The sequence below is a fragment of the Amphiura filiformis genome, chromosome 16 (assembly GCF_039555335.1).
Source record: "Amphiura filiformis chromosome 16, Afil_fr2py, whole genome shotgun sequence".
In the NCBI taxonomy this organism is placed as follows: domain Eukaryota; kingdom Metazoa; phylum Echinodermata; class Ophiuroidea; order Amphilepidida; family Amphiuridae; genus Amphiura; species Amphiura filiformis.
In genome coordinates this window covers 59,740,763-59,767,602 of record NC_092643.1, presented here as the reverse complement: position 1 = coordinate 59,767,602, position 26,840 = coordinate 59,740,763, and the positions used below count along the sequence as shown (strand labels likewise).

General features: G+C 37.7%; 3 protein-coding genes across 3 annotated transcripts; all 3 read right to left on the bottom strand.

The window, feature by feature from the left end:
* Window positions 1–5,692: 5,692 nt before the first annotated feature.
* On the bottom strand, window positions 5,693–6,280 carry LOC140172781 (uncharacterized). The gene has a single exon (XM_072195908.1). The coding sequence runs from the start codon at window positions 6,278–6,280 to the stop codon at window positions 5,693–5,695; it is 588 nt and encodes a 195-aa protein (XP_072052009.1).
* A 1,712-nt stretch (window positions 6,281–7,992) lies between these two features.
* On the bottom strand, window positions 7,993–9,513 carry LOC140172780 (uncharacterized). Its single transcript, XM_072195907.1, has one exon. It carries the CDS (start codon window positions 9,511–9,513, stop codon window positions 7,993–7,995), a length of 1,521 nt encoding a protein of 506 aa, XP_072052008.1.
* Window positions 9,514–10,780: 1,267 nt separating this feature from the next.
* On the bottom strand, window positions 10,781–11,218 carry LOC140172779 (uncharacterized). The gene has a single exon (XM_072195906.1). The coding sequence runs from the start codon at window positions 11,216–11,218 to the stop codon at window positions 10,781–10,783; it is 438 nt and encodes a 145-aa protein (XP_072052007.1).
* Between the last annotated feature and the right edge of the window lie 15,622 nt (window positions 11,219–26,840).

Here is a 26,840-nt window from a genome sequence, read left to right as displayed (position 1 = left end):
CAAAAATATGTAAAACGTATCAAAATGCAGTGTAGGTAACATTTAAATGTACAATTATGCTAAGCTTGAAGAAGCTGTCATTTTATACAGGACAGAAGTTATAAGAGTGGAGGTAGAACTTTTTGAATGACCCTCGTATATCAAGGAGGTGCAACACACCCTGGGAAAAATGCCACAATGAAATAAAATATGAAATATAATCTTCAGTAGATAGCAATGACTTCACAGAACAATCTGCTATCATTTGATAGCACTGTCTTTACATAACCATCAGCTATCTTCAGTAGATAGCAATTACTTCACATAGCCATCAGCAACCTCAGTAAATAAATATGACTTTACATAGCCATCAGCTTATATCAATAGATAACAATGACTTTATATGACCATTTCTAAATTGGCAAATACTGTATCAATTTGACAATTGATATAGGGCCGTAACCCTCACCCTAACCTTTAATCCTAACCCTAAGCCCTATAACTATAAATCTTAACCCAGTCCCAAACCAAAACCCTAACCACAAGCAGCGCCCTTACCCTTACGCTCTGAAAACCTTAACCCGAATATCCTAAACCCTAAACCATTACCCTAAGTCCAAGCCCGAAACCCTAACCATAACTAATTCAGTGGGTTGGCACTGTATTTAGCAGTTCAGCATATAGGGGGCGAAATGTCAGGTAGGCGAAGTGTCCTGTTTCCCTTTAGTAGATACGTGGTGTGTAGGCACTATATTCAGCAGTTCAGCTTGTAGGGGGTGAAATGGTAGGGATGCGAAATGTCCTGTTTCCCTTTAGTAGGTGAGAATAACTTCACAGAGCCATCAGCTAACCCCGGTATATAGCATTAACCTTACATAGCCATTAGCTATCTTCAGCAGATAGCAAAGACTTCACATAGCCATCCGCTAATAGGTAGCACTGACATCACATATAGCCATCAGCTTTCTTCAGAAGATAGAAATTACTTCACATAGCAATCAGCTAACCTCAGTAGATAACAATGACCTCACAGAGCAACCAGCTATCTTAAAAAGATAGCAATGACTTCATAATAGCCATCGGTTTTCTTTAGTAGCTGGCAATTACTCCATATTAGACATCAGCTATCTTCAGTAGATAGCAATGACATCACATAGCCATCAGTTATCTTTAGTAGATAGCTTCACACAGTAATCAGCTATCTTCACCAGATATAGCAATGACTTCACAGACCTATCAGCTATCTTCGGTAATGAAATGAATTGACATAGCCATCAGGTAACCTCTGTAGATAACAAAGACTTCACAGAACAAGCAGCTACAAGGGCAATCGGCTATCTTCAGTAGATAGCACTGGCTATCTTCAGCAGATAGCACTGACATTATAGCCAACAGCTATCTTCACTAAGTTAGATAATACTATTTCGCAGATATTTATTTTATAGCACTGACTTCACATTGCCATATCTGTTATCTTCAGTAGACATGGTAGATAGTAATGACTTCAGAAAGCAGTCAACTATCTTCATTTAATAGCACCGACTTCCCATAGCCATCAGTGTCTTAAGTAGATATCAATGACTTCACAGAGCAGCCAGCTATCCTCAGTAGATAGCAATGACTCCACAGAGCCATCAGCTAACATCAGTAGATATCAAAGACTTAACTTAGTCATCAGCTATAATCAGTAGATAGCAATGATTTCAGAGAGCCATCAGCTAACATCAGTAGATAGCATCGACTTCACATAGTCATCAGCTATCTTCAGTAGATAGCAATGACTTAATATAGTCATCAGCTACATTCAGTAGATATTAATGACTTATCATAGCCATCAGCTATCTTCAGTAGATATAATAATGACATCACATATACATTACTTAACTTCAGTAGATAACAATGACTTCATAGAGCCAGCAGCTATCTTGAATAGATAGCAGTAACTAGCAAGGACATCACATCGCCATCAGCAATCTTCAGTAGAGTCCCCACGAATACGCTCACACCCGGACCCCAACCTTCTTTTGAAAATAATTTTTTCCTTGATTATAGCTATACTCAATAAAAGAAATATTAATTATATTTTACCTAACAACGCAAATTTACAAGATTGTAAAATTGCCCAAATTTGTTAAAATGTATGCAAATTTATGTAGATAAGGAACAGCAATGTTTAAAATTTGCTTCATTCCAAGTATGTGATTATGTGATGTAGGCCTACATAATGGTTAGAGTTTGTTGAATTTTCAGATTGTCTGATTAGCAATATACTCGGTGACCATGCATGATGACGGTGAGGTGACCATGCAAATTGTATGCAAATTAGCTAATTTTCTATAATTGTTCTTCACGTGCAAAACATTGCAGACTCCACAGTTACAAACTTCAAACTATTCTCTACCTTCACAAGAAATCAGAGGAACTCCAGATACCTCTATCGAATTATAAAAAAACAAACATTTATTACGGTTCTTCCACACATGACACATTAGTTTAGTGGTGCTTTGGTCAACTTCAAAGGACTTTTCTAGAGGGCGCAAACATGATTCAACATCGACAGATTCGGAAAAATGAACCCTTTTTATAATTCGGAATAGAGATCACGGTGACTCATTTCGGAATAAAGAACCCAATTTAGATTTCGGAATGAAGATTTTTTTTCATATTCCGAATAGAGAACTTTTTTTCATATTCGGATTAGAGAACACGGTGACTTGTTTCGAAATAAAGAACCTTCATTCGATTTCGGAATAGAGAACCCATTTTTTCATATTCGGAATAGAGAACTTTTTTCATATTCGGAATAGAGAACCTTTTGTTTTCGGAATAGAGAGCCTGGGTGGAGGGGGGGGGGGGTGATTATCAAAATTTTCCTCAATATTTTTTTTTCATTATTAACTACTTTTTACAATAACAATATTGTATAACAACAACTTCCGCACATTGGCTTTTGTAATCTGCCAACAATCCTATATGTTTTGCCGACAACCGTCACTTTTACCGACAACATTAAGAATTGGAGGAGTGGTGTCTCACCCCATACCACCACCACCCCGTTCTAGCGGCAGCCCGCAAAGTTACGTCACCGCAATCAAAAAGGAATGACTGGGCACCATACTAGCATATGTGACGTGTCATGTCAAAAGGAGACACTTTTGGGCAGGATCGTAAATGGAGAAATAGCCAAAAATCTGCCTGGGGTGATATTTTCACAATTTGGGTTTGTTCCGAATTTGTGATGTTATTAATGTTAAAAATATTGTCTGATAGTTTCAGACCGGAATATAACTGGTAATTTGTATTTTTTGAGACCGGTATCTCAATTTCCAATTTTATAATAACTTACGAACTCAATATCTTCGCTTAGGAATGTCCGATTTCATTGAGAAAAACGGCGTCGTGGAGCAAAATATCTCTATAAAAGATATGTAAAAACCTTAAAATTGATAATCTGCCCAAAAGTGTCTCCTTTTGATATGACACGTCACATATATTCCTTCCTTCCTATAGTTTCTAGACTACCCCGTAGTCCACTTGCCCATTGTGCATACTCTGGATATTGTATTTAAGCTTAAAACTCTGATTTAATTAAAGGGGGGTAACCCTATCGGTTTAGGATATGGATTCTCTTCAAACTTACATACAATGTCAAATATTGTCCCCTTTATCCATCTATGTGAGAAAACAGGAACAATTTCAGCATAAATGTGAATAATTAGCATATTAGCAAGCCAATACACTGTTACGCGTGAATTGCATTCTGGTCAGGCAGCCCGAAACCAACGGCCGAGCGCATGTCCCGGTGGAAACAGGAAGTGTTCGCCTTGGCACTGAAAACCGGCTCGCCCCTGTTCACTTTTATACCCTCTATTCATACTGATTAATCTTAAAAAACATTACATATCACTGCGCTCATTATCATTCTTGACAAGATAGCCCATGCTGTATTTACTTCGCTTAATTATTTCTTGATTTTTAGCTATATGATACACATTTTCACATATTTATGATTTTTCTTTGTTTTATTTTTTGACTAATTTTTTAATGGGGGGGGAGGTGCTCTCATAATTTTTTTCATATTCCTCGTATCATGCTTGACAATATAGGTCATGTTTCCTTATTTATTTCGCCTCTTATGTATTTCTTTATTTTTGTTTTTTGTTTTATATCATTATAGCGCCATCTATAGTTTGACATTAGGGGGCCTATTTGATGTATTTTTGCGGACGAATTGGTACTGGGGTGAAGTCTTCCAAATCTATTCCGATTTCATTCTATGACTACCCAAAACTCCCGTGTCGTGTAAAATGCGAACAACTGGTAACCTGTAAAAACCGCTGTGTTTCATGATTTCTCCGGAAATACATCGACTTGGAGCGTCAAATTTCAGGATAATAATGAGAAAAATAGTATCTATTATGTGATACCAAAACCTCATCAACAATGAAAAAAATCGGGGGGATGATGCTGTCGATCGGGTTACGGACCTTTAATGTGTGCACAATTGATAGATTTTCACATCTGATCAGTCACCCTACTCCCTCTGTTTGTTAGCTTCCCAAGTGGACTACTGACATTGCCTTGCGGTTAAGATTTTTAACACGGGACTCTATGGAGAGTTAGGCCAATTTCTGGCCTAACTAAAATTGTCCATGATGTAATGCATCTTTAAATGGATCGGCCTTGTGATTGGTCGCCCATACCTCGCTATGGTTTAAATCGTCTGGACCCGCGCCATTACCATTAACTACACCGCAAACAACTGTCTGTGGTATTTGCGGCGCTTTTGTGCTGACGCGAAAGTTAATCTCTCATCAAACATCTAGCGCGTCCATGCTTAGTACTTGTGGTTAATGAACTGATAAACAAGTATGCTTGACAGTGTGTTTTTAGAGAGCAAAGTCCAGGGGGTAATGTTCTGCTTACAATTCAAAGTTCATAGTCGAAATTTCGGAGATTCCAAAATCAGAATTGTTCAGTATTAAAGTGAGACGTTATAATTATGCAAGATAATGTTGCATTCAATTACTTTTATTGTCACTAATCGTCTGATATTTTTAACTCTTTATGACCATTTTACTATTGAATATTTTAATTTTAATAAACATCAGTATAATTTTGAGTTCAACGAAATGGGTTCATCATGACTAATAAGTTAAATATACACAAAGACCAGATGGAAAATGTCTTGTGCTTTCACCAGCGAGATCATCAGTTGATTGCCACCTGTCTTGGGGAGTTTCGGCCCTCTTATAATCAAGACTCCCTCGAGGTGGGGGGCCGGCAGTGAAAGAAACACCACCTCCCGCTGGTGAGCTACTAAATAAAACTAAAACTCTGCTTCTAGCATCTGTTGCTAAATAAACAATCTGCTTCTCAGAAAATGAAACCGGCACAGGCCAGCTAACCAAAATAGAAGATCAAGCACCAGTTAGCACCCATACTATGTCAGCATGACAAAGCAAGACGATTTGCCCATATGGGGATACGCCATCACCGTCAAAAGGGGGATCTGTGTATATGTACCCCCAGATGACCAAACTAGTCTGTAGTAAGCAGACGGGATAAGGCGCCTCTAACCCTACCATGCAGCTGGAATCACTTAACCCTAGCTAACTGGAGTTGATATGAAGGAATGAGAACAAGTAAAAGATATGGCTAGCTGGTCTGCCTGCTCTGGCTGAGGATACTGATGATGTACTTCACTTCCAGATTATCTACTCCTCTGAATGTACTTGGACCACACCCACGACGATCCTGATTCTGCAGCCTCTGACGCTGCCCTGCTAACTGACTTTAGCTCTCTCCTGTTGAAGCCCAAATCTCGCAGCCACTTCTGCAAAGAGTGTGCAACAAAACCACGGCAGCCGACTTCGAAGGGGTAGCAAGAAGCCTTCCAACCTCTATCCTTGCATTCTGCTCTCAATTCTGAATACTTGGTCAATTTTCTCTCATGAGCTTCATCAATGTTGTCTTCCCATGGAACAGTCAGCTCTCCAATGATCACTTCTTTTCCAGCCTCTGACCATATGACAATATCTGGACGGAGTGTGGTGATCAATATCTCTCTTGGAAATCCTCCTTTGCCATCCAGATCAGCTCTAATACACCAGTCATCTGCTGAAGAAAGGATGCTCGATCTTGAACTGGAACTATATGACCTGGACTGAGAGCCCTCCTTCACAAATGATATGTAACGCTTGGTATTGGTTGGAGCTTGTGAAACATTATTTTGTTCAACTTGCAGCTTGACTGCCTCTACTAACACTCCGAGGACGTTATTGTGCCTCCAGGTGTACATACCACTCGCAAGAGCAGGTGTACATGCACTCAGAATATGCTGCAAAGTTCCCTTCTTTCCACACGCAATGCAACAATCCGTCTTGGTAATAGGTCATATGTTGACCTGCACAGAAATGAGATGCGAAGAGGTTCCATCTGCCAGAGCACGCTCCAAGACATGTTGCGTTGTTCAACATTCTCCCACCGTGTCCAAGCGCCTTGCTTAGCTTGACCTACTGCTGTAGCCAGTCTCTTCTCCTCTTCTGCCTCTCGGATCTCCTGCGAAACCAGCTTGCGACGTTCCTTGTCAGAAGAAGATGACCACCATTTGTGCGTAGTCCAACCAAGCCCCTGACGGCCTAGCTGGGTAGCGCCAACCATCTCCTTGTGCTTCAGTCTTGATTCTGCCTCCTCCACTGCCAAGTTCGCTGTCCACTTTCTCCCTGACCTAACATCCGGCTGGGTGTTCTTGATTACCGGGTCCTTTGAGTCTCTCAGGGTCATAAATGATCTTGCCTTGGCCACCTTGAACTCTTCAACAAGGGAACGCACTGGAAAAGTCAACTTAGTCCGGCTGCTATGGATTGCGATGTTTGTTAAGCTGCGTGGAGCTCCAAGCCACTTTTTGACAAAGTTGTTGATCTTCCGCTCCATTGCCTCTACATGGGTTATTGCTACCTCATAGACTGTGAGTGGCCACATAATCCGTGGCATGAGACCATATTGCAAGCACCACAGCTTCAACTTCCCAGGCAAGCCGCACTGATCAATGGCTTCAAGACCTTCGTTGACTTGCCGTGCTGTCTCCTTGACTCTTCTTGTATCCTTCAGATCCTCTGTGTACCAGCGCCCGAGACTCTTCACTGGTTGTTCCTGAATAGTTGGGATTTCCTCTCCACAAAGGGTGAAGTGAAAGTCTGTCAACTTTCCTCGTCTGAGTACAAGACTCCTTGACTTCTTGGTCTTAAACTTCATCCTACCCCACTCCATCAACTGTTCAAGCTTACATAGAATTCCTTCAACTGCCTCTGTACTTGGATTAAGGAGGGTAAGGTCATCCATGAAAGCTCGTATTGGTGGTAATTCCTCTGCACCTCCCAATTCGTCGTCCGTATTCCATAGTGGCGTATAGTGGGGCGCCGCGAATAAACAACTTTTCGAGAAAATCGGGTTTGAAGAAATGCCAATTTAAAATCGAGTTGTGTAAAATCAGACATTCATTATATTTTGTAAATGATGTGAAATTTCTGTAGTAAACTAAATAGATTTTATTGTTATATATTTTTCAAAAGAAATAAATACATACTATTGCTGGCAAACTGAAAATAAAACTATACGTCACTATGGAAAACGAACAAAACGCAATACCCTAACCTAACGTTAACCGTACGCCACCTCGGTCGTCGTGTAATCCCTATGGCGTTACTTTTCGTCGTTCGTATTCCATAGTGGCGTATAGGTCCGATACGCGTACGCCACTATGACATACGATGTTTTTCATTTTTGCCAATATTTCATAATTATAAAATGTGTATAAAAAGTGGCGTATGGTCGATACGCCACTATGGAATACAAAAAATGTCACTTTGTAGCTATACGCCACATTTAATTAATTAATTACTAATTAATTAGCTAATTATGACTGATGAGACTTAGAAAAAATGAAAGAGAACATCATTAAAAACATATGTGCCAATTTTCAAGAAAATGACCAAAAATCACTATACGCCACTATGGAATACAGCCGACGAATTCTACACCTGGTCCTGCTTTTTCCGCAGCTCTAATGACGACTTCCATTGCTAGTACAAACAGGATTGGAGAAATTGCACAGCCCATTGGTATTCCAACTTCCAGCCTCTGCCACGTGGTTGTGTACTGTGTTGTTGAAAACCGCATACGGAAATCACTGTAATACTGCATGATGAAGCTTCTCACCTTCTCAGGAATCCACATGAATTCCATGGCAAACTCAATCAGTGCATGTGGAACAGAACCATAAGCATTTGCCAGATCGAGCCATACAACACTCAGATCCTTTCTCATCTTCTTCGATTCCTGTATGGTATGCCATATCATACTGGTGTGTTCTAGGCACCCTGGGAACCCTGGTATTCCAGCCTTTTGCACAGATGTATTGACGAAACCGTTCTCAAGCACAAATGATGAAATTCTCTCTGCTAGGATTCCAAACATGATCTTTCCTTCGACATTCAGCAGCGAAATAGGACGGAACTGGCTCAATGTATTAGAGCATTCCTCCTTTGGGATGTATACGCCTTCCGCTGTACTCCATGGCAGAGGGACCACATCCTGCCTCCATACAACTCTCAGCAACCGCCACAGGAATTTCCTTAGCTCACCACACTTCTTATAGACTTTGTATGGAACTCCATTTGGGCCAGGTGCAGAAGCCGATCTAGCTTTGTTGACGAACTTCTCAACTTCAGCAAGTTTTGGTTGCGCAAGTTCAAACTGCACGCCTGGTTGAGTTGGCTTCACTAAACCTGCGATGTTAGGCATTGGTACCTGACGTTGCTGGTCCGAATAGGTTTCCTTCAAATGGTCCTCTAGCTCTTCCTGTGGGACACTAAGCTCTCCACTCTTGCTTTGCTCGAAGAGCTTCTTCGTAAAATGGTGAGGATTCATGAAGAAAGATCTCCTGGACTGTTCTCTTTTCTTCCTCTTCTTCCTTTGTGATTCTGCACGCCGGAGTGACATGAGTTTGGTTCTTGCTTGCTCACGGAGTTGTGCCAGTCCTGGTTTTTCTTCTGGCCCAGCTTTATTCCATTGATGCTTAAGTGCTCGTAACTCCTTCCTCAGCCTACTGATCTCCTTTTGGCGCCTGTTCGGTGTTGGTTCAGGACGCTGCTGCCGCGATTCCACTGTTCCAAATCTCACCTTTCCAAAGTCATAAATCAGATCGCCCATCACTTCTAACTTCCTCTTTGATGTTCCTTTCAGAGTATTTTCCAGCATCATGCTGATATCTTCATCAAATTCACGCCAAGCTTTCTCATCTGCCATTGTTGGCCACTTGACCTTCTTCTTCCTCTCAACCACTTCCTCGCTACTTCCTTGCGGGGGATCTACCTGGGTACTGTGGTCTGAAACCTGACCTTGGTTATCTCTCGTCTGACCTGGAGACTGTTGACTTCCTCCAGAGCGATCCGCTTCGGATAGCAAATTATCTGTGCTTGATGAAGGTGAAGAACTCTCCTCTGCTGCTTCAGAAACAGCATAACACTTCATTCTTGCTTGGTGAATTCGTATGCCTCTGACGCTGCTAAATATTCTGCCACACCAACAGATGGGACACTCAGAAACGCTAGTTCGTGGTCGAAGCCGTTTCCGGTAGTTATCCTTGTTGTCCGTCCCTTCGGGTCTATCATCCTCCCCTCCTCTCGGAAGACCCTGGGGTATGGTTCCTTATAGTTACTACAAGCAATATGAAATGGGTGCTCTGATTATCAGAGCTGGTGCCCGAACCGCCAATCCCGGCACCCCCTGTTGCTAGTCTTTCCTAGTTGTCCGCTGTCTTTCCAAGCTGTCACCAGTCTATTCCTGGTTTGCCAGCCAGACTATTCCTGACAGTCACTGGTGTCCAGAAAAAACAAGTTAAATATACACAAAGACCAGATGGAAAATGTCTTGTGCTTTCACCAGCGAGATCATCAGTTGATTGCCACCTGTCTTGGGGAGTTTCGGCCCTCTTATAATCAAGACTCCCTCGAGGTGGGGGCCGGCAGTGAAAGAAACACCACCTCCCGCTGGTGAGCTACTAAATAAAACTAAAACTCTGCTTCTAGCATCTGTTGCTAAATAAACAATCTGCTTCTCAGAAAATGAAACCGGCACAGGCCAGCTAACCAAAATAGAAGATCAAGCACCAGTTAGCACCCATACTATGTCAGCATGACAAAGCAAGACGCTTTGCCCATATGGGGATACGCCATCACCGTCAAAAGGGGGATCTGTGTATATGTACCCCCAGAGGACCAAACTAGTCTGTAGTAAGCAGACGGGATAAGGCGCCTCTAACCCTACCATGCAGCTGGAATCACTTAACCCTAGCTAACTGGAGTTGATATGAAGGAATGAGAACAAGTAAAAGATATGGCTAGCTGGTCTGCCTGCTCTGGCTGAGGATACTGATGATGTACTTCACTTCCAGATTATCTACTCCTCTGAATGTACTTGGACCACACCCACGACGATCCTGATTCTGCAGCCTCTGACGCTGCCCTGCTAACTGACTTTAGCTCTCTCCTGTTGAAGCCCAAATCTCGCAGCCACTTCTGCAAAGAGTGTGCAACAAAACCACGGCAGCCGACTTCGAAGGGGTAGCAAGAAGCCTTCCAACCTCTATCCTTGCATTCTGCTCTCAATTCTGAATACTTGGTCAATTTTCTCTCATGAGCTTCATCAATGTTGTCTTCCCATGGAACAGTCAGCTCTCCAATGATCACTTCTTTTCCAGCCTCTGACCATATGACAATATCTGGACGGAGTGTGGTGATCAATATCTCTCTTGAAATCCTCCTTTGCCATCCAGATCAGCTCTAATACACCAGTCATCTGCTGAAGAAAGGATGCTCGATCTTGAACTGGAACTATATGACCTGGACTGAGAGCCCTCCTTCACAAATGATATGTAACGCTTGGTATTGGTTGGAGCTTGTGAAACATTATTTTGTTCAACTTGCAGCTTGACTGCCTCTACTAACACTCCGAGGACGTTATTGTGCCTCCAGGTGTACATACCACTCGCAAGAGCAGGTGTACATGCACTCAGAATATGCTGCAAAGTTCCCTTCTTTCCACACGCAATGCAACAATCCGTCTTGTCCTCATACCAGACGCTCAGGTTGGCTGGTGTTGGTAATAGGTCATATGTTGACCTGCACAGAAATGAGATGCGAAGAGGTTCCATCTGCCAGAGCACGCTCCAAGACATGTTGCGTTGTTCAACATTCTCCCACCGTGTCCAAGCGCCTTGCTTAGCTTGACCTACTGCTGTAGCCAGTCTCTTCTCCTCTTCTGCCTCTCGGCAGAAGAGGAGAAGAGCATATTTTTAACAATAATAACATATTTTAATAAAATTCGACTATGGCATAGTCTATATAGTTTCATGTTTTTGTCCTTTTAAGGCGTCCTCTTTCATAAATGACCGATTTTGTTTGGAATAGAAATCGCATGTGCTCAAAATGGTTTGTGGCCGATATGGCGTGGGACCGAATTGTTTTGGGTGCGAATCGACCTGGCCCTCAGGACGGGTATGGTCGAGGACTCAGGGAAGGTAATATGGATTCTGCTTAAGGGGGTATAATACCATGATTTTGATCAGTATCTCTCTTCTTTTTGTTGTTGCAAATTTATGAAGTACATGTTTCATAACAAACCATAATGTATTCTCTTTAAATAGAGTACATCAATAGAATACATTAAATCCTTTGTTATACTATCTATAGAAAACTTATTCAGCAAAGCATGCTAAATAACACTGAATAAATTAAATAAACTTTTCCACAATGGATGCATAGTCAATTTAATACTATATACCTTAATGTGTTGTTAGGAAAAGAGATTTAAAAGGGCTATATGTCATCATAGGTCAGGTTATAGGTCACTTGGTTCAGGTCAAATTTAGGCATCCATTTTGAAAACTTGTGATAGTCTGTGATATCATAATGAGGCATCAATTTTGATATTTTGTCTTTTACTGAATATAATATTGAAAAGGTGTGAGGTGGATATACTAAAATACCTTGCGATGTAAATGGTGAGTACAATTTAGATTGCCTAGTTGAGATGGATTGGACACATAAATATAATATAGTTACCAAAATCACAAAAGTGAAGCTTACGAAAAACTACCTAATGGTGGTATAGGTGACAAGAAATACAATTTTTTCAACATTGCTGTAGTGTGGTTGTGGTAACCTGTTACCTATGGCTTAATTAAGTTTCATTGAAATAATGTCGCAAGTTAAAAATATAGCTCAAAATTGAAAATAGAAGCATTTTAACCAGTTTGTTTTTTGATAGGTGTGGAGCACCAAGTTCATGAAGTCATAAAAGAAATCAGGAACCGGCTATTCCCATTTTACATATCAATATTATTTCCCTAATGTGTTAGCAACACATATCCAAAATTTTAACGAAATCCGTTGATAGTAAGCTTTCCAAATGAAGTGAATTTAAAAACCAGTGATGTACCACCTTTTGGCTTCTACCTTTAAAAGCATGTAAGTTACATTGATACCGATGCCACGAATAGAAACAGAAGATTTGCCCCTTCATTTTGCATACCACTTTGTCCAATTGTTTTTCTCATTTCTTCACAAAATGCACAAAAAAAATGCAAAAAAAAAATGCAATGGGTGTAGTACCCCCGTGTAGTACCCCCTTAAAGCCACAATTAATGCACGATTTTGTTACAGATTTTAAAAAAACCTTTTTTGCAAATTTGTTGTATACATGTTTACACATGTGCCAAATTTACACTAAACTCGTGTTAATTGGTTTCAGACAAATTTGGTGCGATTGCAGGACAACATAATAGAAAATCTATGATTTTCACACATTTCAGATTTTTGCAGTATTTAGGGCGCGGTCATTATTAACGCCAGCAAGGGGGGTGGATGATTTCCATATTTTTTCTCGATTTTTTACGTTCCCCCTTTCATGTTCCCCACCAATCAGGTAAAAAAATTGATGTTCTCCTCTCCTAACTAAAAACAAGTCCTTGGTCTTTTTTTTTTTGATTTGTTTTTATCGAATGCTTTCGGTTGACACTTGTACTGGTCCGGGGTACTGGTTCTCACATTATCCAGTCAGAATGTTACAGCACTAAAATCATAGATTTACTTTTTAGAGTTAACAAGTCACTGTACAACTGATCATGTGATGCCGCGATGTAGGCCTACAAAAGTATAAAAACAAGTTGGAAATTATTATGGAGGGAATGACGTTTCTTGCTTCCCTTTGAACATGAAATTGCTGCAAGAATATCATGGGCGTGCCCAAAGACATGGACAGGGGGTCAGGAGGCTCAATGCTAGGCCTCTATCGGGGTCCAGAGCCTGAGTGGGAAAGCCCCCCCCCCGGAAAATTGACATTCGACTATTTTGAACTAATTAGATGCATTCTGGTGCATAACAGGAGGCTAGAAGGGGGGGGGGTGACGGATTCCAGAAAGATGGATTATCTTCTTTTAAATTTGATTCCTGGTTGACCCACAAAAGTGTTTGTGGGGAGTGAAAATGTTTATCATTTGGTGCCGGTTTCACCAAAGTAGCCTATTGTCTTTTTTGGAATGAGCTAACAAAAATATAGACCAATTTAGTCATTTTTGGCGATATTAGCAACTTCAAAAAAATTGACTAATTATTTTTGAAATTTTAGGTTAAAGCAATAAGAAAGGGGTCATCGGATATGCATGGGGTAGTAACTTCAAATTTTTTGTGTTCATTCAAGACATTTGTTTTTTTTTTTTTGCAGCTTTGTCCCAAAAATGTAATTTTTACATGGTAAATGTTTGCAAAATGGAAAGTATATCAAGTTGCGATGGATATTTGGATCAAAAGTCAATACAAACATTTTTCTGAGACCTCTGATTTTTGACCTATGAACTCTTGAAATTAAAAGTAGGCACTAATGCGTGTTTTCAGTGATGGAGCCTCTTTTATAATCTTGAGCAGTTTCTTGCATTACAAAAGTTTGTATTGATATACAAGCTTTAATTTTAAGCTATTAGGAGCATTCAAAGTGAAGGCAGTTTCCATGGCAACGGCCATATATACTCATTTTAAAGCAAATTCTCCCAGTAAAATTGAGCAAATCGGTAAAATAAAAATGGGAGTAAATGTGGCCACGATCTAGAGAAGGGGCAAGGTTTGAGAGGAAAATAATAATAATAAAACAATTTTAAAAAACTAAAAAGAAAGAATACAACACACGGTCAACCCTCTTAAGAATGTAAGCATTAAAATAACACCTTTTCTGGCCCACCAGGATAATAAATTATATTTTTTTCATAATGTCTCCATTTTTATAACGTGCGTCACCCAATAGGATTTGCACACACCTGTAAATAGCTTGATATCAAATTATATCAGTGACATTAACAAATATCGTATATTGGACATATTTTTCGTATAATTACTCACGATATTCGCCCATTGGCTTACTGAACAGAGCTAGATAATTATTATCTTGAGTAATAAAAATCGATGATCGAATATAACTTTTTCGCAAGGTACCGATACCAATATGAATATCCGATTCATAATAAATTGTGAGTATGTGATATACTGGACACTTCACCAGGCACACCCCCACCACGTATATTTCCACGCGGCCCGCACACTTTCATCCCAGCACACTCTCATCCCGTACGAATTCGCCCTCTAAATAACAAGCTATTCTATGTTCAAAATGGGAAAAATGGGCCGGTCGGTCCAGTCTATTTTTTTTTAAACCTTCAGCTTTTAAAAAATTCCTAACATTCAAGTATTAAATACTGGTTCATCCATTAGGGACATTGTCAATTTTTACTACTGGATACTTGTTAGATAATCAATTAAATAATTAAATTAAAAAAAAAAAACATTTAGTTTCTATATCTGTACAAATTTAAAAAAATCCTCACTCGATTTTTTTTCTTTGTTCGATAAATGTTGGAGGTCAAAACAAAATGCGAAAAAATCCGGATAAAAGAACTTTTCGGACAGTGTCGGAGCCAAAAAGCGCCCAATACGTAACAAAAAATTAAAACCACTCGAATTTTTTTATTTCTTCGATAAAAATTAACTGAAGGTCACGTCATGTCCATATAGGCGAAAAAATCCGGATAAAAGAGCTTTTCCGACAGTGTAACCTCCAAAACGCATAAAAAATGTAAAGAGCCCAATACATAACAAAATTTAGACCCACTCGATTTTGTTTTCTTCGATAAATAATAACCGTGGGTCGAGTCATGTCCATATATGCGAAAAAATCCGGATTAAAGAGCTTTTCCGGCAGTGTAAACCTCCAAAACGCATAAAAAATGTATAGCGCCCAATACGTAACAAAAAATTAAACAACACGAATATTTTTACTTCTTCGATAAAAATTAACTGAAGGTCACGTCATGTCCATATAGGCGAAAAAATTCGGATAAAAGAGCTTTTCCGACAGTGTAACCTCCAAAACGCATAAAAAATGTAAAGAGCCCAATAAATTTAGACCCACTCGATTTTGTTTTCTTCGATAAAAAATAACCGTGGGTCAAGTCATGTCCATAATATGCGAACAAATCCGGATAAAAGAGCTTTTCCGACAGTGTAACCTCAAAACGCATAACGAAACAAAAAATTAGACCCTCTCGATTTTTTTCTTTCTTCGATAAATATTAACTGGAGGTCAGGTCCTGTCCATATATGCGAAAAAAGTCGGATAAAAGAGCTTTTCCGAGAGTGTAATCTCCAAATCACATAAAAAATGTATAGAGCCCAATACGTAACAAAAAATTAGACCCACTCGAATTGTTTACTTTCTTCGATAAATATTAACCGGAGGTCAAGTCATTTCCATATATGCGAAAAAATCATAATAAAAGAGCTTTTCCGACAGTGTAACCTCCAAAACACATAAAAAATGTATAGAGCCCAATACGTAACAAAAAATTAGACCCACTCGAATTTTTTTTCTTTGTTCGATAAATATTAACTGGAGGTCAGGTCATGTCCATATATGCGAAAAATCCGGATAAAAGAGCTTACCGACCGTGTAACGCATAAAGAATGTATAGAGCCCAATACGTAACAAACAATTAGACCCACTCGATTTTTTTTCTTTCTTCGATAAATATTAAATGGAGGTCAGGTCATGTCCATATATGCGAAAAAATCCGGATAAAAGAGCTTTTCCGACAGTGTAATCTCCAAAACACATAAAAAATGTATAGAGCCCAATACGTAACAAAAAATTAGACCCACTCGAATTGTTTTCTTTCTTCGATAAATATTAACCGGAGGTCAAGTCATTTCCATATATGCGAAAAAATCCGGATTAAAGAGCTTTTCCGACAGTGTAAACCTCCAAAACGCATAAAAAATGTATAGCGCCCAATACGTAACAAAAAATTAAACCACACGAATATTTTTACTTCTTCGATAAAAATTAACTGAAGGTCACGTCATGTCCATATAGGCGAAAAAATTCGGATAAAAGAGCTTTTCCGACAGTGTAACCTCCAAAACGCATAAAAAAATGTAAAGAGCCCAATAAATTTAGACCCACTCGATTTTGTTTTCTTCGATAAAAAATAACCGTGGGTCAAGTCATGTCCATAATATGCGAACAAATCCGGATAAAAGAGCTTTTCCGACAGTGTAACCTCAAAACGCATAACGAAACAAAAAATTAGACCCTCTCGATTTTTTTTTCTTTCTTCGATAAATATTAACTGGAGGTCAGGTCCTGTCCATATATGCGAAAAAAGTCGGATAAAAGAGCTTTTCCGAGAGTGTAATCTCCAAATCACATAAAAAATGTATAGAGCCCAATACGTAACAAAAAATTAGACCCACTCGAATTGTTTACTTTCTTCGATAAATATTAACCGGAGGTCAAGTCATTTCCATATATGCGAAAAAATCATAATAAAAGAGCTTTTCCGACAGTGACACCCACAAAACACATAAAAAATGTATAGAGCCCAATACGTAACAAAAAAATTAGACCCACTCGAATTGTTTTTCTTTCTTCGATAAATATTAACTGGAGGTCAGGTCATGTCCATATATGCGAAAAAATCCGGATAAAAGAGCTTACCGACCGTGTAACGCATAAAGAATGTATAGAGCCCAATACGTAACAAACAATTAGACCCACTCGAATTTTTTTTTTCTTTCTTCGATAAATATTAAATGGAGGTCAGGTCATGTCCATATATGCGAAAAAATCCGGATAAAAGAGCTTTTCCGACAGTGTAATCTCCAAAACACATAAAAATGTATAGAGCCCAATACGTAACAAAAAATTAGACCCACTCGAATTGTTTTCTTTCTTCGATAAATATTAACCGGAGGTCAAGTCATTTCCATATATGCGAAAAAATCCGGATAAAAGAGCTTTTTCGCCAGTGTAACCTCCAAAATACATAAAAAAATGTAAAGAGCCCAATACGTAACAAAAAATTAGAACACCCACGAATTCTTTTTTTCTTTGTTCGATAAATATTAACTGGAGGTCAGGTCATGTCCATATATGCGAAAAAATCCGGATAAAAGAGCTTTACCGACCGTGTAACGCATAAAGAATGTATAGAGCCCAATACGTAACAAAAAATTAGACCCACTCGAATTTGTTTCTTTCTTCGATAAATATTAAATGGAGGTCAGGTCATGTCCATATATGCGAAAAAATCCGGATAAAAGAGCTTTTCCGACAGTGTAACCTCCAAAACACATTAAAAATGTATAGAGCCCAATACGTAACAAAAAATTAGACCCACTCGAATTGTTTTCTTTCTTCGATAAATATTAACCGGAGGTCAAGTCATGTCCATATATGCATAAAAATCCGGATAAAAGAGGTTTTCCGTCAGTGTAACCTCCAAAACGCATAAAAAATGCAAAGAGCCCAATACGTAACAAAAAATTAGACCCACTCGAATTTTTTTTTTTCTTTCTTCGATAAATATTAACTGGAGGTCAGGTCATGTCCATATATGCGAAAAAATCCGGATAAAGGAGCTTTACCGACAGTGTAACCCATAAAGAATGCATAGAGCCCAATACGTAACAAAAATTAGACCCATTCGAATTTTTTTTTCTTTCTTCGATAAATATTAACTGGAGGTCAGCTCATGTCCATATATGCGAAAAAATCCGGATAAAAGAGCTTTACTGACAGTGTAACCTCCAAAACACATAAAAAATGTATAGAGCCCAATACGTAACAAAAAATTAGACCCACTCGAATTGTTTTCTTTCTGCTATAAATAGTAACCGGAGGTCAAGTCATTTCCATATATGCGAAAAAATCCGGATAAAAGAGCTTTTCCGACAGTGTAACCTCCAAAACACATAAAAAATGTAAAGAGCCCAATACGTAACAAAAAATTAGACCCACTCGAATTTTTTTCTTTGTTCGATAAATATTAACTGGAGGTCAGGTCATGTCCATATATGCGAAAAATCCGGATAAAAGAGCTTTACCGACCGTGTAACGCATAAAGAATGTATAGAGCCCAATACGTAACAAAAAATTAGACCCACTCGAATTTTTTTCTTTCTTCGATAAATATTAAATCGAGATCAGCACACGTCCATATATGCGAACAAAGCCGGATAAAAGAGCTTTACCGACAGTGTAACCTCCAAAACACATAAAAAATGTATATAGCCCAATACGTAACAAAAAATTAGACCCACTCGAATTTTTTTTCTTTCTTCGATAAATATTAACTGGAGGTCAGCTCATGTCCATATATGCGAAAAAATCCGGATAACAGAGCTTTGCCGACAGTGTAACCTCCAAAACACATAAAAATGTATAGAGCCCAATACGTAACAAAAAATTAGACCCACTCGAATTGTTTTCTTTCTTCGATAAATATTAACCGGAGGTCAAGTCATGTCCATATATGCATAAAAATCCGGATAAAAGAGGTTTTCCGTCAGTGTAACCTCCAAAACGCATAAAAAATGCAAAGAGCCCAATACGTAACAAAAAATTAGACCCACTCGAATTTTTTTTCTTTCTTCGATAAATATTAACTGGAGGTCAGGTCATGTCCATATATGCGAAAAAATCCGGATAAAGGAGCTTTACCGACAGTGTAACCCACAAAGAATGCATAGAGCCCAATACGTAACAAAAAAATTAGACCCATTCGAATTTTTTTTTTTCTTCGATAAATATTAACTGGAGGTTAGCTTTTGTCCATATATGCGAAAAAACCCGGATAAAAGAGCTTTACTGACAGTGTAACCTCCAAAACACATAAAAAATGTATAGAGCCCAATACGTAACAAAAAATTAGACCCACTCGAATTGTTTTCTTTCTGCTATAAATAGTAACCGGAGGTCAAGTCATTTCCATATATGCGAAAAAATCCGGATAAAAGAGCTTTTCCGACAGTGTAACCTCCAAAACACATAAAAAATGTAAAGAGCCCAATACGTAACAAAAAATTAGACCCACTCGAATTTTTTTTTTCTTTGTTCGATAAATATTAACTGGAGGTCAGGTCATGTCCATATATGCGAAAAATCCGGATAAAAGAGCTTTACCGACCGTGTAACGCATAAAGAATGTATAGAGCCCAATACGTAACAAAAAATTAGACCCACTCGAATTTTGTTCTTTCTTCGATAAATATTAAATGGAGGTCAGGTCATGTCCATATATGCGAAAAAATCCGGATAAAAGAGCTTTTCCGACAGTGTAACCTCCAAAACACATAAAAAATATGTATAGCCCAATACGTAACAAAAAATTAGACCCACTCGAATTTTTTTTTTCTTTCTTCGATAAATATTAACTGGAGGTCAGCTCATGTCCATGTATGCGAAAAAATCCGGATAACAGAGCTTTGCCGACAGTGTAACCTCCAAAACACATAAAAAATGTATAGAGCCCAATACGTAACAAAAAATTAGACCCACTCGAATTGTTTTCTTTCTTCGATAAATATTAACCGGAGGTCAAGTCATTTCCATATATGCGAAAAAATGCGGATAAAAGAGCTTTTCCGACAGTGTAACCTCCAAAACACATAAAAAATTTATAGAGCGCAATACGTAACAAAAAATTAGACCCACTCGAATTGTTTTCTTTCTTCGATAAATATTAACCGTAGGTCAAGTCATTTCCATATATGCGAAAAAATCCGGATAAAAGAGCTTTTCCGACAGTGTAACCTCCAAAACACATAAAAAAATGTAAAGAGCCCAATACGTAACAAAAAATTAGACCCACTCGAATTTTTTTTCTTTGTTCGATAAATATTAACTGGAGGTCAGGTCATGTCCATATATGCGAAAAATCCGGATAAAAGAGCTTTACCGACCGTGTAACGCATAAAGAATGTATAGAGCCCAATACGTAACAAAAAATTAGACCCACTCGAATTTTGTTCTTTCTTCGATAAATATTAAATGGAGGTCAGGTCATGTCCATATATGCGAAAAAATCCGGATAAAAGAGCTTTACCGACAGTGTAACCTCCAAAACACATAAAAAATGTATATAGCCCAATACGTAACAAAAAATTAGACCCACTCGAATTTTTTTCTTTCTTCGATAAATATTAACTGGAGGTCAGCTCATGTCCATATATGCGAAAAAATCCGGATAACAGAGCTTTGCCGACAGTGTAACCTCCAAAACACATAAAAAATGTATAGAGCCCAATACGTAACAAAAAATTAGACCCACTCGAATTGTTTTCTTTCTTCGATAAATATTAACCGGAGGTCAAGTCATGTCCATATATGCATAAAAATCCGGATAAAAGAGGTTTTCCGTCAGTGTAACCTCCAAAACGCATAAAAAATGCAAAGAGCCCAATACGTAACAAAAAATTAGACCCACTCGAATTTTTTTTTTCTTTCTTTCTTCGATAAATATTAACTGGAGGTCAGGTCATGTCCATATATGCGAAAAAATCCGGATAAAGGAGCTTTACCGACAGTGTAACCCATAAAGAATGCATAGAGCCCAATACGTAACAAAAAATTAGACCCATTCGAATTTTTTTCTTTCTTCGATAAATATTAACTGGAGGTCAGCTCATGTCCATATATGCGAAAAAATCCGGATAAAAGAGCTTTACTGACAGTGTAACCTCCAAAACACATAAAAAATGTATAGAGCCCAATACGTAACAAAAATTAGACCCACTCGAATTGTTTTTTTCTGCTATAAATAGTAACCGGAGGTCAAGTCATTTCCATATATGCGAAAAAATCCGGATAAAAGAGCTTTTCCGACAGTGTAACCTCCAAAACACATAAAAAATGTAAAGAGCCCAATACGTAACAAAAAATTAGACCCACTCGAATTTTTTTCTTTGTTCGATAAATATTAACTGGAGGTCAGGTCATGTCCATATATGCGAAAAATCCGGATAAAAGAGCTTTACCGACCGTGTAACGCATAAAAATGTATAGAGCCCAATACGTAACAAAAAAATTAGACCCACTCGAATTTTGTTCTTTCTTCGATAAATATTAAATGGAGGTCAGGTCATGTCCATATATGCGAAAAAATCCGGATAAAAGAGCTTTACCGACAGTGTAACCTCCAAAACACATAAAAAATGTATATAGCCCAATACGTAACAAAAAATTAGACCCACTCGAATTTTTTTCTTTCTTCGATAAATATTAACTGGAGGTCAGCTCATGTCCATGTATGCGAAAAAATCCGGATAACAGAGCTTTGCCGACAGTGTAACCTCCAAAACACATAAAAAATGTATAGAGCCCAATACGTAACAAAAAATTAGACCCACTCGAATTGTTTTCTTTCTTCGATAAATATTAACCGGAGGTCAAGTCATTTCCATATATGCGAAAAAATGCGGACAAAAGAGCTTTTCCGACAGTGTAACCTCCAAAACACATAAAAAATTTATAGAGCGCAATACGTAACAAAAAATTAGACCCACTCGAATTGTTTTCTTTCTTCGATAAATATTAACCGTAGGTCAAGTCATTTCCATATATGCGAAAAAATCCGGATAAAAGAGCTTTTCCGACAGTGTAACCTCCAAAACACATAAAAAATGTAAAGAGCCCAATACGTAACAAAAAATTAGACCCACTCGAATTTTTTTCTTTTGTTCGATAAATATTAACTGGAGGTCAGGTCATGTCCATATATGCGAAAAAATCCGGATAAAAGAGCTTTTCCGACAGTGTAATCTCCAAAACACATAAAAAAGTATAGAGCCCAATACGTAACAAAAAATTAGACCCACTCGAATTGTTTTCTTTCTTCGATAAATATTAACCGGAGGTCAAGTCATTTCCATATATGCGAAAAAATCCGGATAAAAGAGCTTTTCCGACAGTGTAACCTCCAAAACACATAAAAAATGTAAAGAGACCAATACGTAACAAAAAATTAGACCCAGTCGAATTTTTTTCTCTTTGTTCGATAAATATTAACTGGAGGTCAGGTCATGTCCATATATGCGAAAATCCGGATAAAAGAGCTTTACCGACCGTGTAACGCATAAAGAATGTATAGAGCCCAATACGTAACAAAAAGTTAGACACACTCGAATTGTTTTCTTTCTTCGATAAATATTAAATGGAGGTCAGGTCATGTCCATATATGCGAAAAAATCCGGATAAAAGAGCTTTTCCGACAGTGTAATCTCCAAAACACATAAAAAAGTATAGAGCCCAATACGTAACAAAAAATTAGACCCACTCGAATTGTTTTCTTTCTTCGATAAATATTAACCGGAGGTCAAGTCATTTCCATATATGCGAAAAAATCCGGATAAAAGAGCTTTTCCGACAGTGTAACCTCCAAAACACATAAAAAATGTAAAGAGACCAATACGTAACAAAAAATTAGACCCACTCGAATTTTTTTCTTTCTTCGATAAATATTAAATGCAGGTCAGGTCATGTCCATATATGCGAAAAAATCCGGATAAAAGAGCTTTTCCGACAGTGTGACCTCCAAAACGCATAAAAAATGTAAAGAGCCCAATACGTAACAAAAAATTAGACCCACTCGAATTTTTTTCTTTCTTCGATAAATATTAACTGGAGGTCAGCTCATGTCCATATATGCGAAAAAATCCGGATAAAAGAGCTTTACCGACAGTGTAACCTCCAAAACACATAAAAAATGTATATAGCCCAATACGTAACAAAAAATTAGACCCACTCGAATTTTTTTCTTTCTTCGATAAATATTAACTGGAGGTCACCTCATGTCCATATATGCGAAAAAATCCGGATAACAGAGCTTTGCCGACAGTGTAACCTCCAAAACACATAAAAAATGTATAGAGCCCAATACGTAACAAAAAATTAGACCCACTCGAATTTTTTTTCTTTCTTCGATAAATATTAACTGGAGGTCAGCTCATGTCCATATATGCGAAAAAATCCGGATAAAAGAGCTTTACTGACAGTGTAACCTCCAAAACGCATAAAAAATGTATAGAGCCCAATACGTAACAAAAAATTAGACCCACTCGAATTGTTTTCTTTCTTCGATAAATATTAACCGGAGGTCAAGTCATTTCCATATATGCGAAAAAATGCGGACAAAAGAGCTTTTCCGACAGTGTAACCTCCAAAATTAGACCCACTCGAATTTTTTTCTTTTGTTCGATAAATATTAACTGGAGGTCAGGTCATGTCCATATATGCGAAAAATCCGGATAAAAGAGCTTTACCGACCGTGTAACGCATGAAGAATGTATAGAGCCCAATACGTAACAAAAAATTAGACCCACTCGAATTTGTTTTCTTTCTTCGATAAATATTAACCGGAGGTCAAGTCATGTCCATATGTGCATAAAAATCCGGATAAGGCCAAAAAAAAATAATTGTTTGTTTGTCCTCCACAGCTTTGAAAGAGGACGTGCGGGCGGGCGGATTTTTTTTTTTTTTTTAAATTTTTTTTTCGGATTTGTCGTATTTCTGGACCTTGCTAGAGCTAAATGCTACAATCATTCATGGTGACTTAAAAAAATATGCAATAAAGTTATAATTTGTGTTCATGTCATAGTCTTTTAATGATTTGGTGGACTTTTTTTATTTTCAACCATGAAAGAGGTCCAGAGATACTCCAAATCTGGAAAAAAAATTGAATTTTACTTATTTTTATAAAAAAAAAAATATTGAAAAAAAAAATATTGGTCAGGCCTTCATCTGAGGAGCGGGCGGTGGAGGACAAACAAACAACTTTTTTTTTTGGCCTAAAAGAGGTTTTCCGACAGTGTAACCTCCAAAACGCATAAAAAAATGCAAAGAGCCCAATACGTAACAAAAAATTAGACCCACTCGAATTTGTTTCTTTCTTCGATAAATATTAACTGGAGGTCAGCTCATGTCCATATATGCCAAAAAAAACCGGATAAAAGAGCTTTACCTACAGTGTAACCTCCAAAACACATAAAAAATGTATAGAGCCCAATACGTAACAAAAAATTAGACCCACTCGAATTTTTTTCTTTCTTCGATAAATATTAACCGGAGGTCAAGTCATGTCCATATAGGCGTAAAATCCGGATTAAAGAGCTTTTCCGACAGTGTAACCTCCAAAACGCATAAAAAATGTAAAGAGCCCAATACGTAACAAAAAATTAGACCCACTCGATTTTTTTTTCTTTCTTCGATAAATATTAACTGGAGGTCAGGTCATGTCCATATATGCGAAAAAATCCGGATAAAGGAGCTTTACCGACAGTGTAACCCATAAAGAATGTATAGAGCCCAATACGTAACAAAAAATTAGACCCATTCGAATTTTTTTCTTTCTTCGATAAATATTAACTGGAGGTCAGCTCATGTCCATATATGCGAAAAAATCCGGATTAAAGAGCTTTACTGACAGTGTAACCTCCAAAACACATAAAAAATGTATAGAGCCCAATACGTAACAAAAATCTAGACCCACTCGAATTGTTTTCTTTCTTCGATAAATATTAACCGGAGGTCAAGTCATGTCCATATATGCGAAAAAATCCGGATAAAAGAACTTTTCCGACAGTGTAACCTTCAAAACGCATAAAAAATGTATAGAGCCCAATGTCTAAAGAAAAAACACTGTCAAAATTTTTTCTAGAAGACTCAAAATGACTCAAAATGAGTTACTGAGTCAATATAAAGTAATTCTATAACAAAAACATGCACCTAATAACCATAATCAGCTTTGTTCTAGAATTATTCAAAATGACTCAAAATGAGTTACCGGGTCAATATAAAGTAAGTTTATAGCAAACAAAAAATGCAACTAATCACCACAATAACCAGAGACCAATACGTAACAAAACAATTCTAAGTCTAGAGAAAAACACTGTAAAAATAATTTTCTAGAAAGACTCAAAATGACTCAAAAGGATTTACTGAGTCAATATAAAGTAATTCTATAACAAAAACATGCACCTAAAACCCATACTTTGCTTTAAAAATAACCAGAGCCCAATACGTAACAAAAAAAATTCTAAGTCTAGAGAAAAACACTGTCAAAATTTTTTTTCTAGAAAGAATCAAAATGACTCAAAAGGATTTACTGAGTCAATATAAAGTAATTCTATAACAAAAACATGCACCTAAAACCTATAATTTGCTTTAAAAATAACCAGAGCCCAAAAAAAAAAAAAAAAAATTCTAAGTCTAGAGAAAAAAACACTGTCAATTTTTTTTTTTTTCTAGAAAGACTCAAAATGACTCAAAAGGATTTACTGAGTCAATATAAAGTAATTCTATAACAAAAACATGCATTTAATCATGATAATGTCCTTTTAAAATAACCAGAGGCCAATACGTAACAAATAAATTCCAAGTCTAGAGATAAAACACTGTCAAATATTTTGTTCTAGAAAGACTCAAAATGAGTTACTGGGTCAATATAAAGTACTTCTATAAAAACACATGCACATAATATCCATAATTTGCTTGAAAAACAACCGGAGCCCAATACGTAACAAAAAAATGTATAGAGCCCAATACGTAACAAAAACCACTACAGAGGGAGGGAGTATGAATAAAGTAATTTCAATCAAATTTTAGTTTTGTTACGTATTGGGCGGGATGAATTATTTTTTGCCACTTTTTGTTCTAGGTAGAAGAGGTTGAGCCCAATACGTATCAAATTGATACGTACTGGGATTTTGTTACGTATTGGGCTCTTTCAGTTCAAGGCAAAATACCACTAACTAGAGATGGAGAGTGCTTGGAAAAAGACAGGAACTAGTTTCTTGCATGACATAATGATAAAGGTGCTTAAACATCAGTGAAAAATATCAAGCCAGTATAAGTCTACTTAGACCAGGGAAGACTTTGCCGAAACGTGAGGGGAGGGGGCATTGTGTCCCCCCCCCCCCCATCCCAAAATGTGGAGGAGGCGTGTCCCCCTTGCCCCCCGGGCCTGTATTGACGCCAATGGTAGTGGTAGTAGTGCGTGGTTATAGTGTTTTAATTGTTACTATTGTCAGTTCTATATTTTGTCCATTGCTAAAATACTTTACGGTATATTACTATAAATTCTATCATATGTGCAATTATTGTAATTTATCATTTTGTTCATAAATTGGTTTCATGTGAAGATGTGATTAATAAATAAATCTAACTAAACTGAACTAAATAAACGAAAGAAAGAACGAAAGTTCGGAGGTTCGTGAAACCTCCGTTTTTTGGAAAAGAGTTCAATTTGGAGTGAAATTGAAGTGGGCTATTGAGTGTAGTGGCAGAAAGAGAAATTGCGATATTCCATACTTTTTCCATTCATTCGCCAGTTCGTGCCGCATGATGATGTGCATTAGGTTATTATTAAAATTTGATATTTTTGATTAACATTAAAACCGTCCTCGAAGTAAACTTATTAT

Bases quoted from the DNA above. Each gene is read 5' to 3' on its own strand.
- LOC140172780 (XM_072195907.1), bottom strand. From the start codon at position 9,513: ATGAAGTGTTATGCTGTTTCTGAAGCAGCAGAGGAGAGTTCTTCACCT.
- LOC140172779 (XM_072195906.1), bottom strand. From the start codon at position 11,218: ATGTCTTGGAGCGTGCTCTGGCAGATGGAACCTCTTCGCATCTCATTT.
- LOC140172781 (XM_072195908.1), bottom strand. From the start codon at position 6,280: ATGTACACCTGGAGGCACAATAACGTCCTCGGAGTGTTAGTAGAGGCA.